This window comes from Miscanthus floridulus, chromosome 8 (assembly GCF_019320115.1).
Source record: "Miscanthus floridulus cultivar M001 chromosome 8, ASM1932011v1, whole genome shotgun sequence".
In the NCBI taxonomy this organism is placed as follows: Eukaryota; Viridiplantae; Streptophyta; class Magnoliopsida; order Poales; family Poaceae; genus Miscanthus; species Miscanthus floridulus.
In genome coordinates, this window is record NC_089587.1 from 208,117,447 (window position 1) to 208,133,734 (window position 16,288).

The 16,288-nt window shown below is 37.4% G+C and overlaps 1 protein-coding gene across 1 annotated transcript in view; it reads right to left on the reverse strand.

The window, feature by feature from the left end:
• Window positions 1-6,948: 6,948 nt before the first annotated feature.
• LOC136470555 (putative glycerol-3-phosphate transporter 5) overlaps window positions 6,949-16,288 on the reverse strand; it is a 29,523-nt gene continuing 20,183 nt past the window's right edge. Inside the window, exons 2-4 of the mRNA XM_066468361.1 lie at window positions 10,257-11,516; window positions 8,548-8,644; window positions 6,949-7,110 (exon numbers count right to left, since the gene is read on the reverse strand). Coding sequence (XP_066324458.1) covers window positions 8,631-8,644; window positions 10,257-11,516 — 1,274 coding nt within the window. The 3' untranslated portion in view covers window positions 6,949-7,110; window positions 8,548-8,630. The remainder of the gene's footprint in view (window positions 7,111-8,547; window positions 8,645-10,256; window positions 11,517-16,288) is intronic.

Sequence of the window (16,288 nt, forward strand, 5' to 3'; positions counted from 1 at the left end):
ATTAAAATAATTGTCCTGCGTACCAATATATGGTTTCTTCCCTAGTGTCCCCTTTCCACTTAGTCTCCCCTCGTGTCGCGATTCAGGAACACCAATCGAGTCAAGGTCGGGAATAAAGTCAACACAAAACTCAATTACCTCCTCTGTTTCATAGCCCTTGGCGATGCTTCCTTCTGGCCGAGCATGGTTGTGAACATATTTCTTTAGGACTCCCATGAACCTCTCAAATGGGAACATGTTGTGCAAGAACACAAAACCGAGAATGCTAATCTCCTTGACCAGATGAACTCAGAGGGGTGTCATGATATTAAAGAAGGAAGGAGGGAACACCAACTCAAAGCTGACAAGAAGTAATTGCGTCATGAGCATGTGGCAGTTATGGGACTTTAAGTTTAGAAATTTCTTCTCTGGCACATTTATTATACCCTTTATATTCGAGGAGAATCTAGATGGTACCTTGATGCTTGCTAGGCATTCAAACATGCTTTCCTTCTCTTCTTTGTTAAGAGTGTAGCTGGTAGGACTTAAGTAATGACGTCCATCATCTGTCTTCTCTGGATGCATGTTGTCTCGTTCTTTCAAACACTGCAGGTCCTGTCATGCTTCAAGTGTGTCCTTAGGCTTCCCATACACACCATTGAAGCCTAGCAGGTTCACACAAAGATTCTTTGTCAGGTGCATCACATCGATCGCGCTACGGACTTCTAGGACTTGCCAATAGGGTAGCTCCCAAAATATGAACTTCTTCTTCCACATGGGTGCGTGACCATCAGCGTCGTTCGGAATAGGTTCGCTGCCATGTGCTTTTCTAAATACTACTTTCACATCCTTGACCATATTAAGTACATCCTCACTAGTTTGGTTGCTCGACTTGGTCTAGTGGTCTGCCTTACCTTTAAAATGCTTGACTTTCTTTCTTAGGGGGTGATTCGCAGGAAGAAATCGACGATGACCAAGGTACACGACCTTTCGACATTTTTTTAAGAATATACCTTTAATGTCATCGAAACAGTGCGTGCACGCATTATATCCCTTGTTTGATTGTCCTGAAAGATTACTTAGAGCAGGCCAATCATTGATTATTACGAACAACAATGCTCGTAGGTCAAAGTGCTTCTGTTTGTGCTCATCCCACATATGTACACCTGGTCTGTTCCACAAAAGTAGAAGTTCTTCAACTAGTGGCCTCAGGTACACATCGATGTCGTTGCCAGGTTGCCTTGGGCCTTGGATGATTACTGGCATCATAATAAACTTACGCTTCATGCATAATCAGGGAGAAATGTTGTAGATACATAGAGTAATAGGTCAAGTGCTATGACTACTGCTCTGCTCCCCAAAAGGATTCATACCATCCGTACTTAAAGCAAACCTTAAGATTCTTGCGTCATTTGCAAACTCCAGGAATTCTCTATCGATTGCTCTCCACTAGGACCCACCAACAGGGTGTCTCAACATATTATCTATCTTACGGTCTTCTTTGTGCCATCGCAATAACTTTGCATGGTCTTTGTTTCTGAACAGACGTTTCAAGCGTGGTATTATAGGAGCATACCATATAATCTTGGTAGGGATTTTCCTCGTGGGACGTTCGCCCTCAACATCACCAGGGTCATCTCGTCTGATCTTATACCGCGATGCATGACATACCGGGCATGCATCTAACTTCTCATACTCCTCGCCACGGTAGAGGATGTAGTCATTAGGACATGCATGTATCTTCTGGATTTCTAATCCCAAAGGGCAGACTACCTATTTTGCTTCGTACGTAGTGACGGACAATTCGTTATCCTTCGGAAGCATCTTCTTTTGGATTTTCAGTAACTCCCCAAATCCCTTGTCAAATACACCATTCTTTGCCTTCCATTGCAGCAATTCCAGTGTGATACCCAACTTTTTCTACCCCGCATCACAAGTTGGGTATAGTAATTTCTTGTGATCCTCTAGCATGCGCTCAAACTTGATCTTCTCCTTTTCACTTTCGCATTCTCTTTGTACGTCACAAATGGCCTGACCAAGATCATCAACGGGCTCATATTCTGCCCATACCTCTTCTTCAGCTTCCTCCATTGTAGTATCATTGAAGGCACCATATTAAGCAATAATGTCATCATCGTCCCATTGTTCTTCTTCACCTTCTTCCATTACAACTCTAGTTTCTCCGTGCTTCGTCCAACAAATATAGTTTAGCATGAAACCCGACTTCAATAAGTGTGAATGAAGACTCCTTGAGCTAGCATATTCCTTCAAATTTTTACATATGGCTCATGGGCAGCATATGAAACCATCGCGTTTGTTTACGTCGGCCACACGTAAGAAAGAATGCACGCCCTCAATGAACTCTTGGGAGCGGCAATCAGCATTGTACATCCAATGCCGGCTCATCTGCATTACATAATATACATACCATATTAAAACCTAAAACATAATTAGTTAATTATACGACATGCATGCCACCATACAAGGTATTAATTTATGAAAGTCTCGCTACAATGTAGACAGTCCCAACTACCACTAAAAAACTAAAGCTAAAACGCACTTCAGCAGCATAAGAATTTCACGACCAATCCCAACTAAAACAGACAGATCATGCGTTTGTTCAACATCTATGGGCATCTTCTATAGATCACTGCCTCATCAGCCGCCGTAGCCGCCTGTGCAAGAGAGTTTTGCACGTGTTCAACATACTCTTCCTCCCAGTACCAGCCTGAACATCCAGTGCCATCCCACTGAAATTATAATAAAAAATTAGAACTTTAATCACAATCATCATGAAAATAAGTATAAATTAACCATAATCATCAAATACGACAAAATAACTCACATTGCGATCCGGACACTTGTAGAAGATACGACCCTTGTTGGGACACTCCTTCCTCACCCGGTACTCCATCACAATCTTCTCCTCACACTTGCCGCATGCAATGAGAGGGAGGTCCGGCCTCAGTCGCTTTGGAACCCGATGAGAGGCCGAGGACCCGGAAGCAGTTGCCATCTACCCTCTATACTCATTTTTAATATAATATAAATTTCTCATTTTATAAACAAATAAAATTAAAAAACCTCTAAAATTCTCTATATCTCTAAACCATGAAGTGTGCTATGCATGCTAGAAATGAAAGCTGAATACTAGTTTTAAATAACTACTTTAACCTTCCTTCATCCAAATATGCAAACTTTAAAATGATTTTGAGCTTAAATGGCTTACAAAAAAATCCACCATAAAAAACCACATATATCTAGTCCATAAAATGAGATATGCTACTGATGAAATATGAGAGTATAAAGTTGGTAACCTTTAGAACCGAAGAATCGATGGAGAAATCGAAGAAATCTTGTGATTACTGGCGATGAGAAAGAAGAGAGGTCGACGATGAAGCAAGAACACTGAGCTCGAAGTGGCTCGAGCTCGGGGAGGAAGAAGGGGTATATTGGCCCCGTTCGCTGGTCTGAAACTTGGCTAAAACTGGCTGGTTGTGTGAGAGAGAAACACTGTTCGGCTGGTTTGGTGGACAGTAAAATGTGAGGGGGAGCAGCTGGCTGATCTAGAACTTCCAGACCAGCGAACGGCCCCATTGGAGGGATCTTTAGTCCCGGTTGGAGACAGCAACCGGGATTAAAGATCCCTTTCTAGTCCCGGACGGAGCCTTCAGCCGGGAGTAGACTCTTACTCCCGGTTGGAGGGACCAATCGGAAGTAAAAGTTAACATTTAGTCCCGGTTGGTAGATCCAACTGGGACTAAAGGTCTCCTACAGCAAAAGCCTACCGCACTAGCCGTTGGGCAGGGACCTTTAGTCCCGGTTGAAGCTACCAACTGGGACTAAAGGTTTCTCTAGTCCTGGGCACGAAAAATACCAGGACTAAAGCTAAATTTTGAAGTGGATCAAAAGTCGTTTCTCTACTAGTGTGTGGCTCCTAGTGTGTGTATATATATATATTTATATATTGTAAAAAATAAAAAAAATAAAAAACTTATATATTTAACCGTCAGCTAAAAAATACAAATAATTATATTGTAGTCTATATTTCAAACTATCAATACATCATTTGAACTAGTTTTATTGTAATTTATAGAAGTTTTCAACTTCATCTTCGAAATTATGATCCTGTTTGGATGCATGGCTAATTGTTAGTGAGCTAACTTTAGTCCTAACCCATCTAAACACGGGGCTAATATGAAGCTAATATTTTAGCCAAGTTTTTAACTAGTTATTATTGCATCTTTAAGAGTGTTTCTAAAATTTACTATCTAAATCATTATTATTTAATAACTTGTTTGGGTGACGTTTTCTATATCTCTGTACCCTCTAACAACATTTCTATATCTTAGTGCTCACTCTAGAGAGTCATCCTCGCTCGCCATCTTTAGCTAGCAAAAAAATTGGAATAGAGGACGTCTATATTTAGAGATCCAATTGAAGATACAATGAGGGGGGTTTTTTCGACCAAAATCTCTATTCCTTCATATTGGGAAGGAGGTATAGAGTCTTTTGGAGTTGCTCTTAGCCAACTAGCTGGTCCACCCCAACTAATTTGAGATATTTTTTATCCGCAGCTAATAACTAGTCGTAGCTGACCTAACAGGTCATAAAACTTATCATTTTATTTATTGGCTATATACTGAATTATATTGTAAAAAAATTATAATTATTTATCAAATTGATAAATAATTTAATCGAATTATATATAGAAATTTTGTGTGGCATACTTTTTAGTAAAGTCCTTGATATTGGTCACTGAAGCCAGGTAGGTACCCTATTAACAGGGTACTATGGTCCTGCCGCGTGGTGGATGAAACCAACTGTCATCTGACCACTGAATGCTTCCACTGAACAGTATTGTTGTTGGCGAGCACCGATCGAGCCACCGGCATCGTGTGACGCGTGTCTTGTAAAGTTGAGTCCATGTGTATCTGATTGCGAATGTGTGACTGACTTTTTTGTTTTGTTTTGATGGAAGACTGACTGTGACTGCTAGACTTTTGACTTGAATATGGATTTTATTTTTAGAGTACTGAACAAGATATTTTGACTGGCGGCCTACTTAGACAAACCCGCGGCTACTTCCCAAGAAAACATTCCGTCACTTCATAAGATGACCTCATCGTTGGGGAAAAGATGAAAAGGACAAATACTCAACTAATGCTCAAGAAATATTAGGGTCTTTTACAAATTAGGCGTAAAAATGACAATAAATGCAGTAGTATTTTCCGTCGAAATTACTATGAAGTTTCTTTATGTAAACGGCCTTTCTACCGCTGGTAGCACATCTCACATTAGTAAATCGTTTTTCTCCACTTGCAAACTCCATTTTGTTTTACTTCCGAACACTTTGAGATCCTCTTGCTCATCACAAGAAAAAGGTTGTCTTCTGCAGGGCGGAGCATAGTTAGGGCTGGAGGTGAGAATGGATTTCGAGAATTCAAACTTTATTGTTCCAAATTATAAATCGTTTTGACGTTTCTAGATACATTATTTTTATTATCTTACTATGTACTACCTAGAAAAACTAAAATGACTTATTACAATTTAGAATAGCGAGAGTATTTTTTTATTTTAACTAAAAAAGACAAAGCTACCCTCAAAACCACTCGAAAACCAACTGAACAAAGTTAATTTGAACAGTTGTAAGAGCTCAGAGGGTACGATTCTAGTTTTAAAGTTCAAGTATGAGAAACAGACTAAAACAATAGTTTAGGGAGGTAGAATATAATGAAGACGTGGCCAACATGACTGTGGGCCGACATGATACACAGCACAAAGGCCCAGCATACCCACTTGCTAGGCCCTGGCCTAACTAAGGGCACGTTTGGACGGTGTCCAGAAGCTACCGCGTCGGACGTGTGGCCACGCACGCCGCAAGTGCGATGCTGAAATTGACCGCCGCACTGCGGCACGTTTTGGCACCCAAAATGCACTAGAGGACCATGGCAAGACCGCGGCAACCATAAATGGGGCAGTGAAGCAAACGCATGTCGCAATTGCAGCGCTGAAGTTGCGGCATGGCATGGCATCCTTTGGACTCAAACTAAACGCGCCTTAAAGTAAATATTTTGCTAATTATAAATTAATTAGGCTTAATAAATTCATCTCGCTAATTAGTCTACTCTTATGTAATTAGTTTTATAATTAGCTCATGTTTAGTCCTCATAATTAACATCCGAACATACAATATAACACGACTAAACTTTAGTCCTCGCATCTGAACACAGTCGGTTGCCTGCTACTCCGTGCCATAGCAGAGGTATATAAGGCTGCCACATTCACACGGTTTGGTTGAACACGGCCCTTCGGCTTACCTTATAATCTAGCTTATTCGGCTTTTTTTTTCAACCGGAACAATGTTTTTTTTTCTCACAACAATTCAGCCAAAACAGTGTTTTTCAATCAAATTCAGCCAAGCGAACGGGGCCTAAGTTTAGGCCCACCACAATTTTGGCTAGGTGTAGTGAATCTCGCCACAACCGCAGTGTCCGATTTTCATGCCTTACCTTTGGCGCAGCCACAGCTACTACATAAACCTTTTGTAGGGGTGGCTTTAGATGATTTATAGGGACGGTTTGGCTAGCCGCCCCTACCATACCGTCTGTACAAATCATGTATTTGTCGAGACGATTCTCAGACTACCCTTACAAATCGATTTGTAGAGGCGACTGGTGTTATCAGCCGCCCCTACAAGATTTGTAGAGGCGGCTGGTAACACCAACCGCCTCTACAAAATAGATTTGTAGGGACGACTGTAGTACCAGCCGCTCCTATAATACCTGTTTGTAGGAGCGGTTCAGTCTAGAATCGTCAATACAGTATATTTTTTCGTCAAAAAAATTCAAATTTATAATTTAAATTCAACCCGAATATATATATATATATATATATATATATATATATATATATATATATATATATATATATATATATATATATATATATATAATTCAAATTTGACCACAAGCACAAGAGCAAAGGTGTTGGTCCTAAGAATTTCTACCTAAATGAACGTTACAAGTATGTATACAAACATATAAGCTAATAAGGATTATCGATATGTATACGTCTTGAGAATCAATATGAAGTACCTGGGCTCATGCACACTGGACAGCTCATGCACACCTGCAAAAATATAATTAACTGATTAACTTTACTTGTCAGTAAGCACACCTCCAAAGTAACTAGACTCGTAACACAAGTTAGTAAACTATGGGAGAAAGTCTACTTAACCCCCCACCTATTAACCATGGTCTACTTCATATCTCAAACTATGAAACCGTCTATTTTACCCCCTGAACTTTTTAAAACCGTCTATTTTACCCCCTGGCGGTTTTCGACAGTGGTTTTGCTACAGTAACAGTGGTTTTGCTATAGTGATGGTGGTTTTGTCTTTTTCTTTTTTATTTATTTCTGATGAATCTTTAAAAAATCATAGTAAATCACAGAAAATTTATAAAATGGAAAATCTAATTTTGTTGGACTCCACATGAGTAGATCTACATAATGAACATATAATATGATATGCTTTAGTACAAAATTTTTGCTGTAGTTTTAGATTAATTGGAAAATCCAATTTTGTCTGTAATTAATTGGAACAATTCATAGCTGCAGCTTCTGTGGTCCAATTATGGTGAAATTTTTATGGTAGGCTAATTATTGTATGTTTGAACTATAGTAAAAATTTCGTACTCATTGGACCATGTATAACTTAGTTATAGATAAATTCCAATTAATTACAGACAAAATTAGATTTTTCAATTAATCTAAAGGTACAGCAAAACCTTTGTACTAAAGCAAACCACATTATATGTTAACTATGTAGATCTACTCATGTGGAGTCCAACAAAATTGGATTTTCCATTTTATGATTTTTCTATGATTTACTATGATTTTTCAAAGATTCAGCGAAAATAAATAAAAAAAGAAAAAGGTGAAACCACCGTTACTATAGCAAACCACCGTTACTGTGGCAAAACCACCGTCGAAAACCGCCGGGGGGGTAAAATAGACGGTTTTGAAAAGTTCAGGGGGTAAAATAGATGATTTTATAGTTTGAGGGGTGAAGTAGACCATGGTTGATAGGTAGGGGGTTAAGTAGACTTTTCCGTAAACTATGGGTATATAACTAAAGAGAGCCTAAACAAAATCTTAAAAAAAATAAATAAGATAGTAACCTATGGAGCTAAAGTGTTGTTCCCAAATTCACAAAAACTTGTTAATGAAAGTTATTTGAAGCCGCAATTAAGAAGAAACAGAAGTAAATAAAATGAGGGTATATAACGAAAGCCCTCGGTGTGTGCTAATTGAAAACCGTCTACTGCTGCATCTAAAAAAATATGGGGCTGAGCGCTAATTGAGACAACAAATGGCCTAGTTATGGAACTGTAAAATTCAGCTCTGGATCATGTACCCCTAAATTCCTTGATCTACATCATTTTTGGATAGGAATAAGAAATAGTGATCAGAATTATGAGGTATGCAAGCAAATAAAAGACCTCAAATTTTACAACCAAAGACATATATACTAAAGTAAATAAAAAAACAGTAAAGAAAATTAACCTTTGGACAGTCGGTTACTAGGCAACATCTGCTATTAGCTGAAGAAAGCCTGGCGTGTGCAACCTCCAATTTTGCCCCCATCTTCATCGTTTATTATCTGAAGACAAGTCCATCTTTAGATCAAACTAAACGAAATTCTGTAAATAAAACTGTCAAACATCCATGACTTTTTTTTAACGAAAAAAAGCATGATATAACATATATTTTTTACAACAAAACGACAAGCTACCATACAGGTATACAAAAAGGCTGCTTTTGCAGGAACACTTATGTCGTATGTTTAGGGCATTAGGCAATTAGGATTGCTAAAATCACAACAATGTTCATAAACCAACTAGTAGCAGTGCTAATCTGCTTTTCCAGGAATACTTAAACTGTATGGTTAGGTACTTAAGCTTCAAAAAAAATATACAATGTTCATAAACTAACTAGCAGCACTAACCTATCTGAAGACCTTGAACTAATCTGGGTAAAACATATGAATTACTCATACAGATCTCTAGAAGTACATCTACAAAGCTGCCAATTTACAGAGTACATACAGACTATTATGAGCCATGGTGATAAAATGAAACACAGGATTGTCATTGGAAAATACTTGTGATTTTCTTCATTGCTGTAACCAAGATAACCAGCTACAATTATGATTCCATGAAATCAAGTGACCCACAAAAAGATCAAGTATGATGTACAGAGAAATTATTCAGGATCCCAAGACTGAACATTAATATGAAGTAAGTCAGGAAATTTGGATGGTGTTATTCCAACCTCAATACCTCACTCATTGCATTAAATATAGAACATGTACAGACACCAAGATTCTCCACACATATTGTTTATCAACTGCATACTTCCAATTTCCTAACTCTAATAGGTCCTAGTCAAGACACAGATTATGCAAAGCTATAAAAATTTCCTGACTCCGTAGTCTGCACACTCATATTCTTACCTGAAGATCTATAAGGAGCAACATTTATTCTTATTGCAAACACTAAAGATTTAGATTAAAATAATTTGGTCAACATTTTTTTTTTGAGATTCTGCCTGACCTTAACCAAATTATGAACACATGATGAACCAGATGTATTACAATCTACTAATCCAAGATAGGAAGGCATCATGACTAAGAAATGCTTAAGCTGATATGTTATATTGGATTGGTGTTTCTATGTTGGGGTATAAACACTTCCTTGCGGGATTCAACTGAGAATAAAACAAAATATAAACCCGTAGTGATTGGTGAATCAAATGTATTTCAATCTATATACTAACCTAGGCTAGGAAAACGTCAAGTACTAATAATCTGGCAGTCATACGTACAGTTTGTGGCTGAAAATATATGTGTCAGCACTTCAATGTATTATCTATCTATTTGTAAATTCTCAGGTGGTAATACCAAGGCAGGTACATCTAGAGCTAGATCTGTACCATGCTTCCTGGCAATGGTTATCCCCCAATGATCTAAGGATCATAACAGTATCTACCAATTCAACTGATTGAAACTATAAGAATCATCTATCTGGTCTGAAACATGAAACTGCAATTGCTGGCAAGAACAGAATTCATTGACTGATATTTTCACAGCCCAATCCTTGGAAATACAGTACCAACAGATTTGAGTGCGAACTATGATCAAGTAACAAGCACATATACTACCATTGTTAATGTGATAAATACAAAAATAAATGTATGAACAAATGAGCACATACCATTATTTCTGATATAGAATGGCAACCAGTAGAGGAAGGTGTAGGCAACGAGCTTGGAGAAAAATAGGCAGAATGCATATGGCGCCATGCCAGGCAGTGCCTCCACGAACCCGATTGCTCTCGGCAATTGTGATCCCATTTCCAGCTCGAACTCGTCATCCTCATTCCCTTGAACCTCTTTCTTATCCTCCCCAAGCAGCCCTACCTCCTCCCCACCATCCCCATTCATCTCAACCTCCATTACCTCCACCTCCAAGCCAGCCTCGCTCGGGTGCGCGACCAAGAACACCAGCATGACAATTCCGAGCGCGGCGATGACGACCGCAGGAACCAAGAAGGACCAGCCCCATCCGAACTCGAGCACGGCCGCGGCGAGGACCGAGCTGGCGATGTTCCCGATGGAGGTGTGCGAGTTCCACACCCCCATGATGGTGCCGCGCTTGGAGGCGTGGCCGAACCAGTTCCCGACGACGGCGACCACACAGGGCCACCCGGCGGACTGAACGACGCCGCTGGCAACCTGCACGGCCACAAAGAAGGCGAGCGCATGGACATCGAGGAAGTAGGCGGCGCCGAGAGCGGCGCACGCGGCGCCGGACGCGAGCATGGCCGTGCCGAGGAGGCGGCGGAGGTCGGCGCGGTCAGCGAGGTGGCCCGCGGCGAACATGGCGAGCGCGTAGGAGGAGAGGAAGGTGACGTCGAGCTCGCCGAGGCTGTGCGGGCCCCAGGCGCCCGAGAAGGGGGGCCAGTCCGCGGAGAGCACGGCCTTGACGATGCTCGGCGGCTTGCGGGAGGCGTGGAACGACGCGTAGGATGCGAAGGTGAGCGAGGAGGTGTACGGCGCGCCAGGCGGAGGTGGAGGGCGGCGACCGGCGAGGAGGACACCGCGCGGCTCCGATGGCAGGCCGCCGCCGCCAAGGGCCGCTGCGCCGGGATCGGCCGTCCCTGGGGCACCACCGCTGGGGACAATCCGTGGGAACGACCTGCGATGTCGCCGTGGTGGTGCACGTCTGTGGGGACGACCGGCGACGGAGGGGCCAAACCCTAGGCTACCGTTTGCGCCGCTGCGACCCGCTGCCTTGCGTCGCGAGGAGGAAGGGGAGTGGTGGAGGACCAGGAGGAGGAGAAGGAAGAGGAGGAGGACAAGGGTGGCTGCCGCCACGCGGAGGGCCGGCCACCGCCGAGGTCGCCCTGAGCCGTGGCCTCTCTCGCGTCGTGACTCGGGAGCGCAAGAGAGAGAGGAGGGGATGAGTGGGCCGACTGTGCTATATTCAGAGTCCACAAATATTTTTTTATATTTTTAAATATTATTTCTACATATTTTTTAAAATATGTAAATGTATATATAAATGTATAAATGTAATAAAAATAATTTGCTATATTTTTCTGTACATATAAAAAATTACTTGCTTATATATATAGATTTAAAAGAAAAAATATTTAAAAATTTTAAAATTTGAATTTATAAACTTTTAATTGAATTTTAAGACAAAATATAATTTAAAATGAAAAGTGTAGAACTTATCAAGATGTACAACTTATATTTTGGTTATCTTTTTATTTGACAAATTTTGAAAAGTTAAAATTTTGAATTTCAATATATGGCAACTTCAAATAAGATTTTGAAAACTTAATGATTTCAAATAAGAAAGTCATGAACATAAAAGTTGTTGAACACATCATTATCTACAACTTTTATTTTAATCATCTTTTCATTTTACAAAATTTGAACATTTTAAATTTTGAAATTCAATAAATAGCAACTTCAAACAAGATTTTGAAACCCTAAATGATTTCAAATAAGAAAGTCATGAACATAAAAGTTGTTGAACACATCACTATCTACAACTTTTATTTGAGTCATCTTTTCATTTGACAAAATTTAAGTAGTTTAAATTTTAAATTTCAATAAATGACAACTTCAAACAAGATTTTAAAACCTTAAATAATTTCAACTACAAAAGTCATGAACATAAAAGTTGTTGAACTCATCATTATCTACAACGTTTATTTTGGTTACTTCTTCATTTGATAAAATGTTAGTAAACATTATTTATAAATTCACATATCATGAACTATATGAGAGACATGTTGATTTGTGAACAATGTTTATTATCACTTTATCAAATGAAGAAATAACCAAAATAAAAGTTATAGATCTTAATGAGTTATAAATATTTAGTATTCATCACTTTTCAGCTGAAATCATTTGGTGTTTTAAAATCTTGTTAGAACTTGTAATTTTTTTAAATTTGAAAATTTGAATTGCTCAAACTTTGTCAAACGAAAAGAATGACTAAATCAAAACAGTAACTTGATAGGGCATGATTTTAAAAAAAATTAAGAAAAAAATCATCATATTTGTAGTTGGTATGAGGGAGAAAGACTAGTTACAAATTTTACCCAGGGATTAAAAAGAAAAATCATACTGTTCATGATGATCAATGATGAACAGGTGTGATTTCACTTTTTAATCTGTGGCTAAAATTTGTAACTAGTTTTTCTCTCTCATACTAACTTCAAATGTGATGGTTTTTCCTAAAATTTTTCTAAAATCATGCTCTATCAGTTTAGTCTGGTCATCTATCTTTTTCATTAATTTTGGACAATTTAAATTTTGAATTTCAGAAAAATGACAACTTTAAACTTGATTTTCAACCACTAAATGATTTTATCTGTAAAGGTGATGAATATAAAAGTTGTTGAACACATCACTACCTACAAATTTTATTTTAGTCATCTTTTTATTTGATAAAATTTGAACAGTTCAAATTTTGAATTTCAATAAATAGCAACTTCAAACAAGATTTTGAAACCTTAAATGATTTCAACTACAAAAGTCGTGAACATAAAAGTTGTTGAACTCATCACTATCTATAACTTTTATTTTGGTTACTTCTTCATTTAACAAACTATTAGTAAACATTGTTCATAAATTCATATATCACTCATAGTTTCATGAGCTATATGAGAAACATGTTGATTTATGAACCATGTTTACTATTACTTTGTCAGATAAAGAAATAACCAAAATAAAAGTTATACATCTTAATGAGTTATACATCTTTGGTATTCATCACTTTTTCAGCTGAAATCATTTGTTGTTTCAAAAACTTGTTAAAACTTGTAATTTTGTTAATTTTGAAATTTTAAATTTCTCAAACTTTGTCAAACGAAAAGAATGACCAAATCAACATAGTAACCTGATAGGGCATGATTTTAGAAAATTTTAAGAAAAAAAATCATCACATTTGATGTTTGTATGAGGAAGAAAAACTAGTTACAAATTTTAGCCAAAGATTAAAAAGAAAAATCACAACGGTTCATGGTGATCAATAATGAACAAGTGTGATTTCTCTTTTTAATCTATGGCTGAAACATGTAACTAGTTTTTCTCTCTCATACTAACTCCAAATGTCATGGTTTTTTTCCTAATTTTTTTTTTAAAATCATGCTCTATCATTTTAGTCTTGTCATCTATCTTTATCACTAATTTTGGACAATTTAAATTTTGAATTTCAGAAAATGACAACTTCAAATATGATTTTCAACCACTAAATGATTTTAGCTGTAAAGGTGATGAATATAAAAGTTATTGAACACATCACTATCTATAACTTTTATTTTTATCATCTTTTTATTTGACAAAAATTTAACAGTTTAAATTTTGAATTTCAATAAATGACAACTTCAATCAAGATTTTAAAACCTTAAATGATTTCAACTACAAACGCCGTGAACATAAAAGTTGTTGAACTCATCACTATCTACAACTTTTATTTTGGTCTCTTCTTCATTTGACAAAGTGTTAGTAAATATTATTCACAAATTGATATATCACTCATAGTTTGATGAACTATATGCGAGACATGTTGATTTGTAAACAATGTTTACTATCACTTTGTCAGATAAAAAAATAACCAAGATAAAAGTTGTAGATCTTGATGAGTTATACATCTTTGATATTCATAACTTTTTTAGCTGAAATCATTTAGTGTTTCAAAATCTTATTAGAACTTATTATTTTTAAAAAAATTTGAAAATTTGAATTGCTTAAACTTTGTCAAACGAAAAGAATGACCAAATCAACATGATACTTGATAGAGCATGATTTTAGAAAATTTTAGGAAAAATCATCATATTTAGAGTTAGTATGAGAGAGAAATACTAGTTACAAATTTTACCCAGATATTAAAAAGAAAAATCACAACTGTTTATGATGATCAATGATGAACAAGTGTGATTTCTCTTTTTAATCTGTGGCTGAAACTTATAACTAGTTTTTTTTCTCTCATACTAACTCCAAATATGATGGGTTTTTTTTCTAAAATTTTCTAAAATCATACTCTATTATTTTAGTCTAGCCATCTATCTTTGTCACTAATTTTGAATAATTTAAATTTTAAATTTCAGAAAATGACAACTTCAAACCTGATTTTCAACCTCTAAATGATTTTAGTTGTAAAGGTAATGATATAAAAGTTGTTGAACACATCACTATCTACAACTTTTATTTTGGTCATCTGTTCATTTGACAAAATTCGAACAGTTTAAATTTTGAATTTCAATAAATAGCAACTTCAAACAAGATTTTGAAACCTTAAATGATTTCAACTACAAAAGTCGTAAATATAAAAGTTGTTGAGCTCATCACTATATACAACTTTTATTTTGATCACTTCTTCATTTGACAAAGTGTTAGTAAACATTGTTCACAAATTCACATATCACTTATAGTTTCATTAACTATATGCGAGACATGTTGATTTTGTAAACAATGTTTACTATCACTTTATCAGATGAAGAAATAACCAAAATAAAAATTATAGATCTTAATGAGTTATATATCTTTGGTATTCATCACTTTTTCAGCTAAAATCATTTGATGTTTCAAAATCTTGTTAGAACTTATAATTTTTTTAAATTTTAAATTTTAAATTGCTCAAACTTTGTTAAACGAAAAGAATGACCACATCAACATGGTACTTGATAGGGCATGATTTTATAAAATTTTAGAAAAAAATTATCACATTTGGAGTTAGTACGAGGAAGAAAGACTAGTTACAAATTTCACCCAGAGATTAAAAAAATCACAACTATTCATGATGATCAATGATGAACAAGCGTGATTTGTAGGGGCGGCTGGTGATTGAGCCGCCCCTACAAATCGCAATACAGAAGACGGCTGGTGAGTGAGCCATCCCTACAAATCAACCTATTTATAGAGACGGCTCATATTATCGGCCGTCTCTAAAAAAAAATATTCTATTACTACAAACGTTTTTTAGCCGTGCGCGACCGGTAACCAAATACCCTCTTGATTCTCAAGGTCACGTCGGGCTCAGCCATCCATGCCGCGGTACGGGTATTGCTTCTCCACTGACACCGTGCATGAAGGCAAAGAAGTTGTCAGGACAGGGGATGTTTGGTTCCACGGACTAAATTTTAGTTTATGTCACATTGAACGTTTGGATGTTATTTAGGAGGACTAAATATGAGTTAATTATAAAACTAATTACATAGATGGAGACTAATTTACGAGACGAATTTATTAAGGCTAATTAACCCACCATTAGCACATATTTACTGTAGCGCCACATTGTCAAATCATGGACTAATTAGGCTTAAAAAATTCGTCACATAAATTAGTCGCAATCTGTGCAATTAGTTATTTTTTTCATCTATATTTAATACTTCATGCATGTGTCTAAACATTCGATGGAACATAGACTAAAATTTAGTTATGGGAATCAAACACCCCCTGGGCCCTTCACTTGGAACAGAGATAATATGGATCGCATTGCATGGAACGTGCACTCCGCTTAACTGAACTAGTCTATCAATCTGTGCTTTCATACGAGCTAAAATTTTAAAAGGCATGCTGTTTAATAAATCTGACTAATAAAGAGTTTTAAGAGAATATAGTTGGTAGTGGCGGACCCAGCGGGTAGTCCAGGTAGGCTCGGGACTACCCGCCGCCGGGCAGCTCGCCAAGGACTCCAGGGCCGCCCGTGGCCGACCTCCTTCCACCC